The 20,303-nt window shown below is 41.1% G+C and overlaps 1 protein-coding gene across 1 annotated transcript in view; it reads right to left on the bottom strand.

Moving 5' to 3' along the window:
- The window catches only part of SLC12A1 (solute carrier family 12 member 1), a 436,328-nt gene that overhangs the window by 209,638 nt on the left and 206,387 nt on the right, over positions 1–20,303 (bottom strand). Inside the window, exon 14 of the mRNA XM_086958279.1 lies at positions 639–762. Within this exon, the coding sequence (XP_086814405.1) occupies positions 639–762 (124 nt within the window). The remainder of the gene's footprint in view (positions 1–638; positions 763–20,303) is intronic.

Below are 20,303 nucleotides of genomic sequence, written 5' to 3' on the forward strand. Positions count from 1 at the left end.
TTTAAAGGGAAATATGGTCCCTGATGCAAATGGATGGAGGAACAGGAGACCCGCCTCCGGGGACACAATGAATAGTGGAGCACTCAGGCCCAAGGTCAACCAGCAAGAAGGAGGCAGTACAATAGAGCTTTCTACTTTGCCCTCCACTCTACACACATGGGTAGGTGGGCATCACTCTTCAATCTCTTTAGGTCTGTCAAGTTATTATTGTTATGTTTATCGCTAGTCAGCAAGTGTGAACTAATTATTACATTAGGTAAAAATGCTAAAGACACCTCGGTTAAATCTACATTGAGTGCAAACGATGTACAATGTAGATAGCAACCTGGTGGAATTGTAATGCCAGTGTTTTCAAAACAAATAGAATAAGCTATATTCGAAAACCAGAAAAAAATGATCTAGCATCGATAAACTGAATAAATGATAATTTTCAAATAGTATGAAGAGCAGACATTTAGATGGAGGGCAAGAGTATTTAAAATTAGTGCAGATCCGTAATTTATTACAATAGTAGCATACACATTGATTACAGTCTTTGACGCATGAGTATGACATAATTCTGTGAAAATATTACTGGATGTGCGATAGCAATACGCGAGCATGTATTAAAAGCATAAACACTGTTTACATATACTTACCAATTAAAATGAACGCCATAGCAATCACAAATGTTAAAACATATCCTCTGATTGGTTCATTGTTCTTTCCGTATCCTTTGGCAAAAAAGTGCAGAGCTTTGTATATGTTATCTTTGCATAAAGCCTGTTGAGGAAAAGAAAATCTCAATTAAAAAGTGATTAGACTGACAAAAGTGAGGGTTGAATATACTCTGTTTCCCGAATATCTTAAAAATCTTTGATTGATTGAGTTTTCTAAAGGTATATGCAGTACATTATCCATCTATTAGAAGATTAGAAGTCTCCATATTGGCCACAGAGAGCTGGATCCATGATAGATTTTTAAGGTAACCATTGACACTTTCAAGGGGTTGCATTTATGTTCGATGTATGTAAATTCAATTGATGTGGATATCTTTAGAATGTGGCATAGATTGATCCCTCCAAATCCTGAGCTGAACATTCATGGAACATAAACGACTTCAGATGATTTTAACTAATTTTAAATTATCATTAATATTTAAATGATTTTAAGCGTATTTTTGGTAGCTGATGTCAAGAAATTAAGGAATACCCTGTTTACTTGCACATAATATTTTCTTTTCCTTCTGAGTCCTTACAGAATAAGGGTGATTCAGGTCCAGAAAAGATTCAAACATGCTAGTACTCAAAATTTTTCAATATATTAGGCTTCTCTCTCTCTCTGATCTCGGGAAATAAATACCTGACTTTTTACCCAAACGTATAATAATACCCAAGGAGGACCACAGTGGTTCAAGAACAGTCTTCAGCAGAGAAATGGAAGTAATTAGGACTGTAACAAGGAGGAATGCGATTGGTTGTAATGAAGATTAGTTTTTAAAACAACAAAAATAACAAAGCAAATTTTTAAAAATAAAAACATACAATTTTTAAAAATTATTATAAAACGTCTATGAAAATTAATGAAAATAGATACAACTATATATATATATATATATATATATATATATATATATATATATATATATATATATATATATATATATATATATATATATATTACCTACTGGCGGTCGCCAGTAGGTAGTTATAGTTAGGATTTTTTTCAATGTTAAATCTCAAAATTCTATTTGGAATAACTTTGGCGCCGGTTGACGAATCTGCCTGAAAATTTCCTCAAAATGGCCTCGTGGCGCCCCGGTCCTTCCCTGAAAGTTTGGGGGGGATTCAACAAGCGGGGGCCGAGATAAAAGGGGGGTCCCAAAACGCGTTTTCCCCATGGTAATTTCCATAGGGCGGTCGATTTCACTTTTAGCCCGAACGGCTGAATGGATTTACACCAAACTTGGCAAAATTGTAGGGACTCGTAGCCCGATGTGCCTTTGCTATGTCTGGAGATATGTGCTCCAGTGGTTTTTGAGTAATTTAGGTTCCAAAAAATATATATATCTATAGGCGCGCCCCGGTACGCGCACCGGGGAGCGCACCAGGTGCGACACGCGACTTGCGCGCAGAAAGCTGATTGGCTCTTGGGTGTCTGTAAACATTCTAAACAGTCTGGAGCGGCCGCCATCTTGTGTCTCGGTAAAATCGAGATACAAGAGGTGGCAAAAACAAAGGGGTGAATTGACCATAAGGGGGCAGGGTAGACCCCCTCCTGACCCCCTATGTTTGATGTGGGGGCTAAAATAGGGTCCCGTGGGGCATTTTAAAAAAATATTTTTTTTCGATTTGCGCGGGGGGAGCGCCCGGTACGCGCACCGGGAAGCGCACCGGGAAGTGCACCGGGGAGCGAAGCACGGGCAAAATCCAGGACCATATTTATGAAGGCCTTGCGCTGCCAGTTTTGCGCCGCCTGTGCGTTACTTTTTGTGACGCACCAGCGGTGTGAAAAAATGCGCCTTCTTACGCTATATTTAAAAAGTGACGCATCTACCTAGATGCGTCACTTTTTAAATATAGCGCAACGAGGTGCATTTTTTTACACCGCTGGTGCGATGCGTCACTTTTCTGTGCGCACTCCTTACGACATTCCAGATGTGTCATATTTAATGTATGACGAATCATGTCGCAAGGAGTTACAGATACGTCAGTATTTCTGACATATCTGTAAACAGAAAAGTGACACATTGCTGGAGTTCGTCACAAAAGTGACGCAACTCCAGTAATGCGTCCTTTCACATGGGGAAAGCACCATGTGAAAGGTCTTGCGTCAGTCTTACACCTGCTGTGAGGCAGGTGCAAGATTTTGACGCAACAGCATCCTAAAAGTGACGCAGTGAAATCTCATAGATTTCACTGCGTCGCTATTACCAAGCTTTTTGCGGGGGAACGCTCCCTCTGCATACATTATACCTGACGCAGATATAATGTGGCGCTGTGTTTTAAAAAGTGACGCATCTACCTAGATGTGTCACTTTTAAAATATAGCGCAACGAGGTGCATTTTTTTACACCGCTGGTGCAACGCGTCACTTTTCTGTGCGCACTCCTTACGACATTCCAGATGTGTCATATTTAATGTATGACGAATCATGTCGCAAGGAGTTACAGATATGTCAGTATTTCTGACATATCTGTAAACAGAAAAGTGACGCATTGCTGGAGTGCGTCACAAAAGTGACGCAACTCCAGTAATGCGTCCTTTCACATGGGGAAAGCACCATCGCACCAGCGGTGTAAAAAAATGCGCTTCGTTGCGCTATATTTAAAAAGTGACGCATCTATGTAGATGGGTCACTTTTTAAAACCGTGCGTTACATTATATCTGCGTCAGGTATAATGTATGCAGAGGGGGTGTTCCCCCGCAAAAAGCTTGGTAATAGCGACGCAGTGAAATCTTTGAGATTTCACTGCGTCACTTTTAGGATGCTGTTGCGTCAAAATCTTGCGCCTGCCTCACAGCAGGTGTAAGACTGACGCAACACTTTTCACATGGTGCTTTCCCCATGTGAAAGGATGAATTACTGGAGTTGCGTCACTTTTGTGACGCACTCCAGCAATGTGTCACTTTTGTGATTACAGTTACGTCAGAAATACTGACGTATCTGTAACTTCTTGCGACATGATTCGTCATACATTAAATATGACACATCTGGAATGTCGTAAGGAGTGCGCACAGAAAAGTGACGCATCGCACCAGCGGTGTAAAAAAATGCACCTCGTTGCGCTATATTTAAAAAGTGACACATCTAGGTAGATGGGTCACTTTTTAGAACCCTGCGCCACATTATACCTGCGTCAGGTATAATGTATGCAGAGGGGGCGTTCCCTGCAAAAAGCTTCGTAAAAGCGATGCAGTGAAATCTATGAGATTTCAGTGCGTCACTTTTAGGATGCTGTTGCATCAAAATTTTGCACCTGCCTCACAGCAGGTGTAAGACTGACACAAGACCTTTCACATGGTGCTTTCCCCATGTGAAAGGAGGTATTACTGGAGTTGTATCACTTTTGTGACGCACTCCATCAGTGCGTCACTTTTATGTTTAGAGATATGTCAGAAATACTGACGTATCTGTAACTCCTTGCGACATGATTCGTCATACATTAAATATGACACATCTGGAATGTTGTAAGGAGTGCGCACAGAAAAGTGACGCATCGCACCAGCTGTGTAAAAAAATGCGCCTCGTTGCGCTATATTTAAAAAGTGACGCATCTAGGTAGATGGGTCACTTTTTAAAACCCTGCGCCACATTATACCTGCGTCAGGTATAATGTATGCAGAGAGGGCGTTCCCCCGCAAAAAGCTTCATAATAGCGACGCAGTGAAATCTATGAGATTTCACTGCGCCACTTTTAGGATGCTGCTGCGTCAAAATCTTGCGCCTGCCTCACAGCAGGCGTAAGACTGACGCAAGCCCTTTCACATGGGGCTTTCCCCATGTGAAAGGACGCATTGCTGGAGTTGCGTCACTTTTGTGACACACTCCAGCAATGCGTCACTTTTGTGTTTACAGATACGTCAGAAATACTGACGTATCTGTAACTCCTTGCGACATGATTCGTCATACATTAAATATGACACATCTGGAATGTCGTAAGGAGTGCGCACAGAAAAGTGACGCATCGCACAAGCGGTGTAAAAAAATGCGCCTCGTTGCGCTATATTTAAAAAGTGACGCATCTAGGTAGATGGGTCACTTTTTAAAACCCTGCACCACATTATACCTGCGTCAGGTATAATGTATGCAGAGGGGGTGTTCCCCCGCAAAAAGCTTCGTAATAGCGACGTAGTGAAATCTATGAGATTTCACTGCGTCACTTTTAAGATGCTGTTGCGTCAAAATCTTGCACCTGCCTCACAGCAGGTGTAAGACTGACGCAAGACCTTTCACATGGAGCTTTCCCCATGTGAAAGGACACATTACTGGAGTTGCTTCACTTTTGTGACGCACTCTAGTAATGTGTCAATTTTGTGTTTACAGATACGTCAGAAATACTGACGTATCTGTAACTCCTTGCGAATTGATTAGTCATAAATTAATTATGACATATCTGGAATGTCATAAGGAGTGCACCCAGAAAGGGTCGTAGAGGTGACACAGTGAATAACTGGAGGCCTCATTTCTGAAAAGTGACGCATCACTACGTGAAAACAGCGATGCGTCACTTTTCAGAAATGAGGCCTCCAGTTATTCACTGTGTCACCTCTACGACCCTTTCTTGCGTCAATACGTCCCTTTTACATACATTACACCTGATGTAGGAATAATGTGGCACAGGGGTTTACAAAGTGACGTATTTACCTAGAAACGCCACTTTGTAAATATGCATAAATAAGGTGCATTTTTTATTGGACTGTTGTGTCACAAAAAGTGATGCTTTGGTGGCGTTAAAGTGACGCATGGCTTCATGAATGAGGCCTTCTACCTTCAACTCCAGCAATGCATCTTTTCTTATCTTTCAACACTCCTGTTCTTTTTCAACATTTTCATTGAATATCAACATTCCCCATATTCACTCTTCTTCTCATAACTTTCTTTCCTAACACTCACCTTTTTTCAGTCCTCCTACTTCACTTTCTTTCACCTCTCATACCTTTCTGTTGTTTCTTACTCATTCTTCTTTCAATTATCAATGCACTCTATTTCACTTACTCTTTTTCATTTTTTTTAAGAATATAGCTCTTTGATGAGAATTGGAGGTAGTTCTGAAAAGAACTTTTGGTTTTCTTCTTTTTTCAAAACAGGAACAAAAACAGGGAATGGAAACTGCTCAACAGGAGCAAAAAAAACAAAAACAAAATTAGGGGTGGGAAGGGCAGCGATGGTTCTCCAATGCTCGAACCATGAGCTGGACACTTTGCTCCCCATAGGTGAGGAGTTGATTGCAGTATCTGCATCTGACGACCCCATGGTTAAATGCAGGTTGAATGTTTGGCACCTGCTCCTGTGATTGCTCCCTCCCAGAAGAAGTTGCTCCTCCGGTTGATGTAGAGGCCCCTTCTCTGGGAACCTCTTGTGCCAGAGCCCTGACACTTTCCCGGGCAAAATTCTGGGGGTGTTTCCTCTGGACATGGCGGATCATTGTGAAGTTCCCAAAAGAGTACTTTTTCAAAGGGTTACCTCGTGACAGCTCTTCTTTGCAGATCCTGCACTCCACTTTTGGAGCATTCACCTTTTTTTGGCCAGGTGGGATTTTAAAAAATTTCCAAATGAAATGTTCCTTAACTTTTCGTTGAGGAGGTTGTTCATTGATGAATTCTGGTTCATCCTCACTGCTGGATTGTCTGGCAACCATTGAAAATCCAAGAAATATCCTGGAGCAAAAAGGCAGGTCTTTCAGTCACAAAAGTGAAAGAAGAAGTGAAGTAAATGGGTGGGGATTTCATTCTTTGTAAAAAAAAACTGTTAGCAACCAATGAAAAGTGTTATTTTAAGGTCACATGACCCGACCCGCTTACGCTGCACGCTCCGGAGCGCTTCCGGGTGCGTTTACGCGGCGCGAACGTAGGCGCTTCCGGGGCGCAAACGTGGCGCGAACGTAGGCGCTTCCGGGTGCGTTTACGCGGCGCGAACGTAGGCGCTTCCGAGGGCGTTTACGTTGCGCGCCGAAGTGAAGTCATCAAACTTTTACGGAAATGCATAATTATTTTCCTTATAAAAAAAAAATTATTTTATTTGTATGGTACGAAATGTTTTGCATTATTATTAACTTTTCATTCATATTTTTTTTTCACGAACGACGTGGCGCTCTGGGTGCGCTTTCAGGTGAGCTCACCGGTTAGCTTACCGGAAAGCTTACCGGAGAGCTTACCGGAGAGCTTACCGGTGCGCGCACCCAGAGCGCAAAAGAAAAAAACTTATATAAAAAAATGAATACTTACACAAAACAGCAAATTGTAAAAAAAAAAAAAATACAAACTCGATATAGAAAGGAATTAGCATTTAAAAAACCTATGAAATTCACTGAAAAAACCATAGGTTTCACACCAGTTATAGTTAGGAATTAGCATTTAAAAAACCTATTAAATTCACTGAAAAAACCATAGGTTTCACACCAGTTATAGTTAGCTGGAAATTTTACTGACATAAAACCAATGAAATTCCCACGTTATAGTTAGTTGGACTCACTATAACTTGCACGTGTAATGCACTGCTGATGACATCACATATTACATCACTCATGACATGGTCAGAGACATCACTCATGACATCACGGATGACACCATCCTTGTGACAGACTGACAGACCTCCTTTGGGTGTAATGTAACCCTTGAAACACAAATTCAAAAATAGAAACTAAAATTTTCAAAAAAATAGAGATACCCATACCAGTTACAACAACCAATTCAGTAATTCCACCATTTTTATACACATCCACTCATTCACCAACAGTTCTATATAGTAATTCATACATATACTCACTCATCATATGTAGTGAGACACCTATACATCCGTTAATACACCGACAGTCTTCCAAAAGTTGCTCACACACATACTCACACATGCAAATAAACTATTGAACATCCATTTTTTTGCATATATAGCTATACACACACTACCACCTTACTTCTAAGGAAACTCACACATACTTACTCTCTTAAACAATCACTTATAGAAACACATACTTTTTTAAACAAGAACTCTTTCAATCTCTCACTCTCACAAATACTCACTTATATACATCAATACTCACATATACTAGATTAAAACATATGTAGTTACTGATAAAGACACTAGTAAGACAGTCATTCAATTACTAACACATAGATATACACACTCATTCACACATACAGTCCGGCACATATGCTGTCTTCAAAACACATACAAACAGTGAGTCAGTCATTGATGCATCTATGTGCTAAGTAACACCCCCACCAAATCATACAGACACTTATACTGATAGTAAAAAAAACATCTAATAACCCATATACACACACATGTAGCTACTCACCAACCCATGCAGCCACTTATACACAAAGTGAAACACTGATACAAACATTTAAATATTTAAACAATACTCGCTAATATATGTATTCACTGTGATACACTTAATAAGCCAGTTAACCAATCAATTTTTTTTTTTAAAACATCCTTTAAGACACTTATTGAAACATTTATTCTTCCATCCACCTTTACAAATATGTATATAAAACATATTTATTTACCAGAAAGACACACATTCACTGGATGGTGTCATCAGTGATGTCATGAGTGATGTCTCTGACCATGTCATGAGTGATGTAATATGTGATGTCATCAGCTCTGCATTACACGCGCAAGTTATAGTGAATCCAACTAACTATAAAGTGGGAATTTCATTGGTTTTATGTCAGTAAAATTTCCAGCTAACTATAACTGGTGTGAAACCTATGGTTTTTTTCAGTGAATATATATATAAAATAAGTATTAGTATTAGTATAAGTTTAAAAGAAATGCAAATATGTATTATAAAACTTCCCATCCTACTCCCCTACAAAACCAAACACCCTACCACTAATTAAAATATTACAACAAGGTAAAAATCATCATTTAAAAAATATACAAAAAAAATAAAAAAAACTACAGTTGGACCTAGCCTTTTTTGCGTGTGACCCCCAGATTTTTACCTCATATTGTGGAACTCGTTTTTGTTGACATTAGGGCTTTACACTTTCCCCCTACTAACCTGTGTTGAAGTGCTTGTGCTCTCTCCTTCAAGCATGGTGCAATAGGCATATACCTGATTGGTGCACTTAATTTACTTGTATGTTCCTGGTAAATGGTACTATCTGTACCCAGGGCCTGTAAATTAGCTGCTGCCAGTGGGCTGTAGCATTCATTTTGCCACCCCAATAAATTAGCCTTTTAAAAAACATGTCTCAGGCCTACCACTGGAGCCTATGGTGCAATTTTAAACTTCCATTTCCACCTGTCGAAATACATCTTTTACCAGGCCAGCACCTTACTTTTTAACCCTTATAAGTCGACCCTAAGGCAGGCCCTATTGGCTCATAGGGCAGGGTGCATTGTATTTAAAAAGTAGGACACATAATCTTAAGGTTTACCTGTCCTGCACTAAATTTGTTGTTTACTGTTGTAAGCCCTACCTCTTCAATTGACGAAAACTGGGTTACCCTTTACATTTAATAAGTGCTAACTTTGAATAGCAGATAGAGATATGCTGTTCGCAGGCAAGTTAAATGTAATTTAAAATCCTCTTTAATGGTAAAGTTGGATTTTAAGTCAGACTTCTGAAAATGGCACTTTTAGAAAGTTGGTATTTTCTGCCCCAACCATTTGTGCCTTCTGCCAGAGTTATGGATCACATGACTGTGAATGGCTCTGCTGTTGGGGTTTGTGTATTGCTTCCAGACAGTACACAAAGCAAGCTTAGGTGTGGACAGGATGGGCCTTCCTGGCAGGATGACTGTGGAGGGGTTTTTTCCAGCTCCACTGACCCTTCATATTACTTTGCCTCCTACACACACATAGGAATCTGACACCAGGTCTGCCCTGCCTTTTGACACCCTCCAGACAGTTTGGAGCCTTAACAGAGGAATGGGAAGAACTTTCTAGGAACCAGATGTGGGGGGTAGGACATGAGTCCCCCACAAAAAGGTTATGTTGCACGTAAAATCTGATCATCCTTAACACGACGTAAAAAACAATTTTGACAATAAAACTCTAGTGTCTATTTTGCACAAGTCTAGAAAACAGCACTGAAAGTGAGAAAAGCTGAAGTAAAGTACCATATATGTGTGCTTGGATTTGTAGAAATAGAAGAATCTAGATACATTGAGTTTGGCATGCTTATTAATAGATTACTATATTATTTTACCAAATTATTAGTTTGAAGCAGTATATCTATGTAACAAATAAGTCTTACATGCAATTAAACAATAAATAATGATGAAACGTACCATCTCTATTGCCTTCATTGCTATGCTACCTTTAACAAAAAAGGAGCAATTCCAGGAAGGATTACTGCATTGTATAAACTTAACTAACCTAGTTGGTGAAACGCTTCATCATTGGGTTCCGCCCGAAGGGCTGAGTGCCACCCCGGGTGTGCTATGACGCCTGATTACAACGGAGCGTTTTTTTTGTGTGCAACAAGAACAGTGAGAAGTGATATACAATTGCCTCTATGCACCCAAGAAATTTAATGGTGGGGTCTTAAGACAAGAATAAACAAAGGTGGATGTTCTCTATGGTTAAATTGACCATTGACATCCGTGGTGAGTTAGTGACAAGGTCTACATGTTTCAGCCTTCTTGTGCCAAGTCGCAAGGCTTTCTTCAGGACCAGTGCAAGTGATTTGTTGTGCACTCACTAAGGTGCACCCACGTTATACGAGCCTGACCGCCAACCTACGGTTTTACTCATACTAATTGAATGTCAAGTCGTAAAAATGCGGAACCTCATGGATCTTACTGGGGAGCATTGCCTATTGTCAAACTTTTGTCAAGGGATCAGCGCCCGCATGAAGCACCTATTGCAGTCCCGGCCCGGGATCCCGAGGCAATAGGAAATGTCCACCCACACAAGTGAGGTACCATTTTCATTAGGAGACCTGGGGGAACACTGGGTGGTAGGACATTTTGTGTCAGCCCGGTGATCCCACAACTTTCCAACACAGAAACGTGAGAAAAATTAGATTTTTTTCAACTAAATTTGAGGTGTGCAGGGGACTACAGGTAGGAAAAGGTTGAGGGATCCATGCAAGCCATACATCACCGGCTTTCCACCGGGTGTCTAGTTTTCAGAAATATGTGAGTTTGGTCTGTTTCCCTAGATGGCTGTCAAGCCTGGAGCCAAAAACCCAGGTGACACCCCTGGCAAAATCAGGTTGTTTTATGATAGGTAATTTTGATGTCCCAACAATACGTTTTGGGCTCTTCCCTGCCGCGAGAATTTAGCCCACCCAAACAAGTAAGATACCATTTTTATAGAGAGACTTTGGGGAATGCTGGGTGGGTGGATGTTTGTTGATTCACGCAGATTCCAGTACTATCCATCACAAAAATGTGAGGAAAATGTTATTTTTTTCAAATATAGAGGTTTGCTAGGGTTCCCTAGGTGCTAGGGTCCAAAATCCACAGCAAGGCACATTGCAAAACAAATGTCAGTTTTCACAGGAAAAAAGTGATGTGTCCATGTTGCGTTTTGGGCCATTCTTTGTCGTTGGCTCTTGGCCTACCCACACAAATGAGGTACCACTTTTATTGAGAGAGAGACTTTGGGGAATGTAGGGTGCATGGAAGTTTGTGGATCCAAAAAGATTCCAGAACTTTTCATCACAGAAATGTGAGGAAAATGTGTTATTTTTGACAAAGTTTGAAGTTTGAAAGGGATTCTGGGTAACACAAGTCACCCCATCCTGGATTCCCCGGGGTATTGTTTTTTAAAATGTATAGGTTTGATAGGCTTCCCTGGGTGCCGGAACAACTAGGATACAAATAAGACATGATTTAGATCTTGGATTTGCAACTGGCACTATTCACAAATTCTGTTCTCTCTAGGTGTTTTATCGCAGATGCCAGTAACATCTCTTAAGGGCAGCAGATTGAGTCTCAGTAGGAGTATCAGCCTTCTAATCCCGTGAGGGATATTCCAGGTTAAATAAGGCTGTGCTTTATTCCCCAGAGCGCTCCCACTGACCGCCACGTAACTGGGCCTGGATTTGATTAAAGCAGCGTCTCTCGCCAAACTGATAGGAAATCTAAGTTCCTTTAAAAACTGTTTCAAACCAGATTTAGACATAGGAGAAGCGGGAATTAAACTAAGACCAAAAGTATCATTTGCACATAAAAAAGGCCTTAAAATACGTTGATTGTTCTATTAGATTTCTCTTCCCCCACATTGCAAAAAAAGGGGCAGTTTTTACTGGAAAAATGTGATGTGTCCACATTGCGTTTTGGGTGGTTTCCTGTTGCGGGCACTAGGTTTACCCACACAAGTGAGGCCCCAATTTTATTTGAGAGACTTTGGAAATGCAGGGTGCAAAGAAGTTGTAGATCCACCCAGATTCCAGAACTTTCCATCACAGAAATATGAGGAAAATTGTTTTTTTTGGGACGTTTGAGGTTTGCAAGGGATTCTGGGTAACAGAACCTTGTGAGAGTCACACAAGTCACCCATCCTGGTCTCCCTTGAGTGTCTAGTTTTAAAAAATGCATAGGTTTGCTAGGGTTTCCTAGATGCCGGTTGAGCTAGGGTTCACAATCCACAGCTAGGCACATTGCGAAAAAGGGTCAGTTTTCACTAGAAAAATGTGATATGTCCATGTTGTGTGTCGCATGCACTAGGCTTACCCACACAAGTGAGGTACAATTTTTATCAGGAGACTTAGGGAAACACTAACGTTTAGAACAACCGTTATTATCTGTTGACTTTCTATGCATTTCTACCTTCCACCTGTAAGACAATGTGTAAAAAAGAAGTCACTTTGAAACATTCCTATCAATCACATGCTCGTATGGGTACCCAAAATTTCGGAGATGTGAAAATAGCTTCTGCTTCTAAACTCTATATTTTCTTCTCATTTCAGAAATACATAGGTATCGTTGATATCTATTTTTCACTCTTTATATTTTACCAAATTAATTACTATATTCCCCGTCCAGATTGAAAAACAATTGCAAGACACAGCTCAGTTATTGGCTCTGGGATCCTCTGGTTCTTGGTGAACCTACAAGTCCTTTATATCCCTACAACCAGAATAGTCCAGCGGATATAACTACGGTGTATTGCTTTAACAAAAACGTCATACTTAGAAGAAGTTACAGGTGAAGCATTGGCAGAAATGGCTTTTTCTTCAACTCATTTTCTATATTTCTTATTTTCATCTGTTAGTTTCTATAAAAAAAACTTGAAGGATCCACACAAATGACCCGTTGCTGAATTCTAAGTTCTGTCTACTTCTAAGAAATGTATATCTTTCGGGGATCCATTATTGCTTTCATACCCATTTCTACCACTAACTGGAAGGAGGTTGAAAGCACAAAAAGTAGCAAAAATAGGCTATGTCCCAGTAAAATGGCAAAACTGTGTAGAAAAGTTTGGTTTCTGACAAATGCCTGCCTGTTCCTGAAAGCTGGGAAGATGGTGATTTCAGCACTACAAATTATTTGTTGGTACCATTTGCAGAGAAAAAAACAGACGCTGTCTTCTGCAGCACTTTTTCCCCATTTTTTAAAAAACAAACAAAATGTTGCTGTATTTTGGCTAATTTCTTGGTCCCCTTCAGGGGAATACACAAAAACCTGGATAAAATCCCCATGATGTTGGAAGAGAAGGACGCAAATTTGGTGTGGATACCGTATGTGGACAAAAAGTTACAGGGGCCTGAGCACGAACTACCCTTTATAGGCAAAAAAAGGCTTAGCACGGGGGTCGGGGGAAAGGCCTAACAGCGAAAGGGTTAACAAGTCAAACTTGAAAGTGAAGCGATCCTGCACGTTCTTTCCTCTTTCTAGTCTACAAAGGTAAGTAATGCATACAACTCACCAATAAATGTATTTTCTGTTTTTAAGTGTACAACTTTTTAAAACTGATCTACATGACAGTTAATTGCTTAAAAATGTCAATACTTCTTTAAGATACATATGTTATTTTGTCTTGTATTTTGGCCCTCGTCGTCAAATATAAGTAATAACAACAAAAATCACACTTTTTGAACATGTTTACTACTTTATGGGCACAACTTTTATCAAATTATTTTATTTGGGAGCATGTATTGTTGCTGGTTGTATAACCTAGTGTCCCATAGTTTCACTCTTGCTACCTGTGTGAACGAATTCCTCATATTTTGAAGGGTTGACACTTGTGTAATCATCTCTCATATACTAACTGACCTACCATTCTACGGCCACATCCACTACGACTCGTCAGATATTTTTAAGGGCCAAATACACATTTTCAGCTACAACTCTCCAACCTACTCTTAAAGCCAAAAACATTTCAAAAGAATAAAGCAGAGGCCAGCATTTTCTCTTTTCTGTTTGTGACTTACATTTTTAGGAATCTTTTGAGGCAAAACGTTTATGTTTTGCTTAAATCATTTAGCATTTTATTAGTAGACTGTTGGAAGGGGGTTATTAGTAGTGGTAAGTAGGCACCCACTACTGGCAATAAGGCCACCAACCCAGTCTAGCGTCCAGTATAGGTCTTAATAAATTATTCCCAAGCTCAACCCTTGGTAGCATGGCTGTGAGCAGGCAGGCCTAACTTAGGAGACAGGTATGTAGAGCATTTAAAAATACCAACTCAGTAAATAAGTAAGATACAACACACAATAAAATCTCACACCAATTTATGAAAATAGGAAATATTCATTTCATTTCATAGCTTTATTTGGATAAAAGCATATCCATAAAAGAACAAGCACATTACAATATTTAAAAGCATATACATCGGGATGTATTAAAAGACAAAAAAAGACACTCATAACAATTAAATACAATGCAGAGCTATTAAAAAGCAGTTATACAGTATTCATTGAGTTGTGCTTGCAAAAAGCAGTTTTCAGAAAGGCACACACATGAATTATTAACTCGTTCTCTCCTAATTTGAGAAGGGTCTTGTATGCTTCTCTATGATCTACGGAGGAGCGCCTCTTAAGAAAAGGAAGTTTTGTGTATTGCATATAGTACTGGCAGAAAAATAAAAAAGTGTAACAGGGTTTGGCCTGTGCGCCCATCACCTGGACAGTGAACAAGGTCAAGATTAGCTTGAAAATCCAAAGGAAAGCATAGTTGGTACTTAATAGTGCCTGCCCTTAAACAAAAGAGAAGACCACGTTCCCAGTGGCCCCTAGGATTAATAAGGTAACCAGCCAATTGATAGTCATTCTCGATGTTCATATACAAGGCCACGCTTGGTTTCCTGTAATCCTTAGCCAATCTATCCTTGCATACGCACTTGTATAGGGCCGTTAGAAGCTCCTTTTTATTTACATTATCTAGATAGGTAGGATTGTCAAAAATGTGTCCCTTGCTAATCCTGCATAAACTGAACCTCACCTCTGTTAACCATGGGATATCCATACCTTTCTCACATTTAAGGCAATCTGCTATAATGTCTCTGGTACGAGACGCCACCTTGTTTATCCACGCGCTGATTACCTGTGGGTCAGAACTGAGGCCTGAGTTTTGCCTTCTCCTGCCGTGATGGGGTGGGACACGGTCCCCCAGCCAACTTGAGGGAGGAGGAACCTGCCAGACACACAAAGGCGCTAGCAGACTACCGAAGCATGAGATGCCCTGATTACGTGGAGGGCCGCACTGAGGCCTGAATTTTGCCTTCTACTGCTGTATTGCGGTGGGTCTCTTTCCCCCAGACAACACCACTTCTGTCCAGAGGGAGGAGGCGCCTCCCAGCCGCACAAAGGCGCCAGCAGGTTCATGTAGCACTAGCGCACACAGCTGAGCCTGGGCAAAACCTGGGGCAATGGTGGGCCCATCTGCGCCCGTCCTCAGCCGGAGAAGGCTGGGCTGGGTGCCCCCTCTTTCATCTGAAGCAGAAATAACATAAGATGAGAACTCTTGCCCTTAAAAAAAGAACAACAAAAACTATTACCTATGGGAAATGATTAGGACCTACAGCCATGCGACTCTCTGTCACCATTGACAGCATGCTGGAGAGAGTGGTAAATATTGTAACCAATTAATTTGAAGTAAAGGAGCATAGATTGCCTTTGAGATGTGAGGTGATACAGACTGAGCCGGATAATGGCATTTCATCTGTTTCCGTGCCAGATAGTGTTGTCTCCCTGCACACCGTGACTGATCCTGAACCCCTTATTGGTGATACTGATGGCATGTGGAGTAACTTAGGGCTCAGCGTTGAGCCCCACCCTGTTTAATGTTTATCTTAGTCTTTTGGCATCTGTAGTGGAACACTGTGGATAGAGAATGATCTCATACGCCGATGATACGCAGCTCATTTTCTCATTCAAAATACACTACAAAGGCCGTGTTTGACAGCTTCAGGCATTGCCTAACCAAGATTGCTCCTGGATGACTGACAATTGCCTGAAATTAAATGCTGACAAAACGGAGGTGATGTTCTTCAATCAACCTTCACCCCCACGGGCAGGTCTCAGGTGGCCGGCGCAGCTGAACCCCCCTCGAATCCCTGTCACCTCTCTCAGAAATGTATGCTTTAAATTCGATTCTAAACTGCCTGGCAAGGCCCAGCTTGGTCAAGTCTCCAGAGCTTGTTTTTGGAAACCTAAAACCTTGCCTAGATTCCTCCACCTGCTGTTGATGGACTGTCAGGCCACAATAGTACATGCCCTATTACATCTCGGATGGACTATGCTAACAGCTTGTACCTGGGTCTCCCTGCTTATCTTACCCAGAGACTGCAGACAGTCCAGAATGCTACAGTGAGGTTTCTCAGAAATGTGCCCCTCTGACATCACATTTCTCCCCATTTGTGCAGCCTTCATTGGCTCCCAGTAAAAAAGAGAATCGAATTTAAGGCACTGTCCCTTGCCTATAGAGTCTCAAGAGATAGAGGTCCAGGATACCTGAAGCAGAGACTTCAGAAATATTACCAGACCAGGACCTTGCGATCCAACTCTCAGATGCTTCTCCACACTCCTCGCTTTGCCAAAGCCAGGATTGGTGGGCAAGCCTTCGCAGTAAGAACTGCCGCTCTCTGGAATTCTATGCCAGATCACCTGCGCAAAGCAGAATCTGAATCCACCTTCAGGAAGGCATTGAAAACTTGGTTGCTTTATTTGCCCTAGCTAGTCAATTTCCCCTGTCTGATCATGCTGCTACTCTTAGCGCCGGGACACCACCATTGGTGGTAGCCGAGCGCTTTATAAATGTTTATGGTATGGTATGGCTCAGGGTGCGGTCATCCCACAAAGCAACGTATTATGACTCCCCCAACTGCTACTGAGGCTGTGGCTGCAAAATGTGAAATGCCACTAGGAAAGTCCATCTGCACTAAAAGGAAGCAGCCCTCATGCACTGACGCATCACAAAGTGACTTAACTTCCTGGGTACAGCCATTCCCTAGCCCACTATCCATGGCCAAACCTTTGAACAGTGTCATTACCCGATACCATCATTCCTAGACTGTAGCTCTACCCGAGTCATTTGATGTATTATGCTCCCAGGATGGTGATTTATTAGATAAGAGCATCAATCATCTTTTGGATCGCCTGGATCACCTTGAGACTTTATTGGACAGGTTGTGTAACCGGGTAATGGCTGCTAATATTGATATCCTGGTGGGTGGAGGCATTCACCTGATTCCAGCCCCAAATTGTCTAGCCAGTGGGGGGGTCAATGTTTGCCAGATAGTCTTTCAACTGTACCTTCCCCTAATAGCCGTATGCAATTGATTGATCAGCAGCACTCAAATGCCACTGTAACACTCAATCCAATAAGTAGTGATTGATCACACATCTTAGTCTGGGGTGGTCCCTCAGCCCTCCCCAACCCAAAAAAACATATCTAACCCTAGATCGAAACAACTCCCAGAAATTCCAGTCAAGAACATAGATGCTACCCATTACTCCCCAAATGGGTCTAGTTTCAAAATCAACAGGAAGTTCTGAATTTGCCCCCAGTTTCCCGCCCCTATGCTCTGGTGTTGGCAGGAGTGCCCCCACTTAAGGCACAGCATAATAAATCTTGGGGAGAGCTGCGTAACAAATAAGTTGATTGGTTACATAAGAACAAACAGTTCAACTTTATGAATATAAGTGACATTAATCATGGCACAAAGAGTGGGGTTGGTTGGTGGTTCAGATAAAACATTGAAGATATTGCATTCTAATAAACTTTCACAGACTCTCTTTGGTTAGGGCCATGCTAAGAGAACAGGAGATCCCTGGCTCATTACACACCAATATTTGGCCACTGCCCCTAGGTTACTTTTATAAACTACCACCAAGAGGTAATATGACAGGACCACCCTTTGCTGATCAGAATAAATTTGCAGTGTTGACCGAGCTCAAAGCTCAGGACTGACTGATGCCACCAATAGATGGCAGAGTTGATTCATCTCCTGCACATTCCCGACGCATGCTCCATCAGATACAGTGGGGGCTCTGGCTCCGGATAACCAGGACCTGAAAATACTTAGCTAGAATGTGGCTGGTCTACAATCAAAGAAATGAAATATTTTTATCTTAAAAATAACTGCAAAACATGTGAACTATTAAAGAATAAACACTTTCTAGCAGTTGGAAACCAAAAGCACCACTCTGGAACATCTTATAGCGCTTGATCAGGACAAAGTCAAACTTTCAGTCTGACCGCGATAAAGCCTTGCATAGATACACTGAGCAGGAGGCTACAGACAGGGGAGTCATCCGAACTATGACCCAAGATGGCGCCTGAGATCGGAGCTCCGCGCCACACTGGACATTGCAGCTGAAATTACGGCAGTCATTTTGCCGTTTTTAACATAATGAGGGCCTCTTCTTGAATCGGATCAACTTCTCCACAGGAGGCTACCTTTTTTATGTGCCATGCTCCAGAAATAAGGCTTCTTTCACTGAGGTGAATCTTTTTGCTTTTTGACGGCTGCCATTTTATATTTTGTCCTTTACTTTCTCCTCACATTTTTAGCATAATGCCCCAAGAAATGCCAATGTTTCCTCTTTTTTGCTTAATACGTCATACTACTTTTGCCTGAGGCTTGTCTCTTTATGCTGAGAGGTCCAGACACGCACTACTAATGTTTTTCTTCTGTGGAGTATTTTTATTAAATCATTTCTACGCCATTGGGAGAGCCTATTTTTTTGATTCCTGGATAATCATCTTATGAGTAGGAGCAAGAAGTTATTACACTCCTCCAAAAACAATAAATCCAGCGAATTGAGGTCCTGTCCTGCTCACTCTGCAGCCTCCTATAATTCCACTCAGCCTTCTGAGGAATCACCAACTCTGTCGACCATGGTGTCCAAACCACAAACACCTTTGACCACCATTAAGAGAATAAAACATGACCCCCCTTCTCCTCCAAAGTCTGTATGTCTGGTTTCTCTAGAAATGGTTCTGGCGGAAATTTGTGCTTTAAGACCATTTGTTGAAGAAACAAACTCTTGTCAGCAGATTTTAAACGACAAACGGTCATCCATGAATTCCCACCTTTTGGTAGTGGAACAACAAATTAGCGATGTACAGGACTCATCCTCTAGGATTTCTTCATTAGAAAAAGAGGTTCTACAATTCAAGAAATCGTCTAAAGATCTTGAAAATAGAAACAATCTTTGCCTTTAAGGACTTCCTGAAGGCCTTGAGGGGGATGATCCGGTTACGTTTTTCACCAAATTTCTCCCACAGCTCTTGGGCCTTTCTACTTCAACCAAATGAAAATTTCAAAGAGCACACAGACTTGGTCCATGCCTGTCGTCCTCATCGGCTCCATCTAAACCTCGTGGTGTGATTATCTTGTTTCTGCAATTCACAGATCTATTACAAGTTCTCAACACAGCTAAATCCAAGAAGCAGCTAAATTGAGAGGACGCAACATTATTTATCTCTCAAGACGTCTCTTCAGCTACGCCAAGAGTCAGAAGGAATTTTTGGATCTCTGTCCCGCTCTTCGTTCCTTGGGGGCTCGCTGTGGCTTATTCCATCCGTGCCTATTTAAAGTCACCTTTTTTAACAAAACGTCTACTTTCGAGGACCCTGCAGATCTCAGAAAATTCATTCACTCTCATTCTCCTTTCCCAATGGCGATTGCTGGTTCTCCTCCTCAAACCTGACTTTTAATGATTCCTCTATAATGTTTAAATTGATTATGCTTTTATTGTAACAGGTTACACAGCCTTTCTATTCATTCTCATTTACATAACTTACAGATCCTAATTATGTATTTACCTCATGTTCCTGTATTTATTTATTTATTTATTATAGTGTTTTGTATAGCGTAAACAAGACCCATGGGTATCAGAGCGCTTCACATAAAAGAGAGCATGTTAATGATTAACATATAGAGTCATATAGATCACATCACATAGAACTGAGGTAGATAGTCACATCACGCAAATATGAGGTAGACAGTTATAAAGCTTTGGGAGGAGCGTATAGATATATATCGCTCAGTATGAACATTATGCATTAGGAGGTCGGTTACGGTTAACTTACATCATATCTATTTACGCAAACCAGTATGAGGTAGAAGATTATATGGCTTTACGATGTGAGGTATTATATAAATTCACATTGACATGAGGTAGTGATGCCTGCCTCAGCAATGACGCCAGTCTCAAATCGCCGAATCCTACACTTATTCCCGTTGAGGCT

Source organism: Lissotriton vulgaris, chromosome 2_1 (genome assembly GCF_964263255.1).
Source record: "Lissotriton vulgaris chromosome 2_1, aLisVul1.2, whole genome shotgun sequence".
In the NCBI taxonomy this organism is placed as follows: Eukaryota; Metazoa; Chordata; class Amphibia; order Caudata; family Salamandridae; genus Lissotriton; species Lissotriton vulgaris.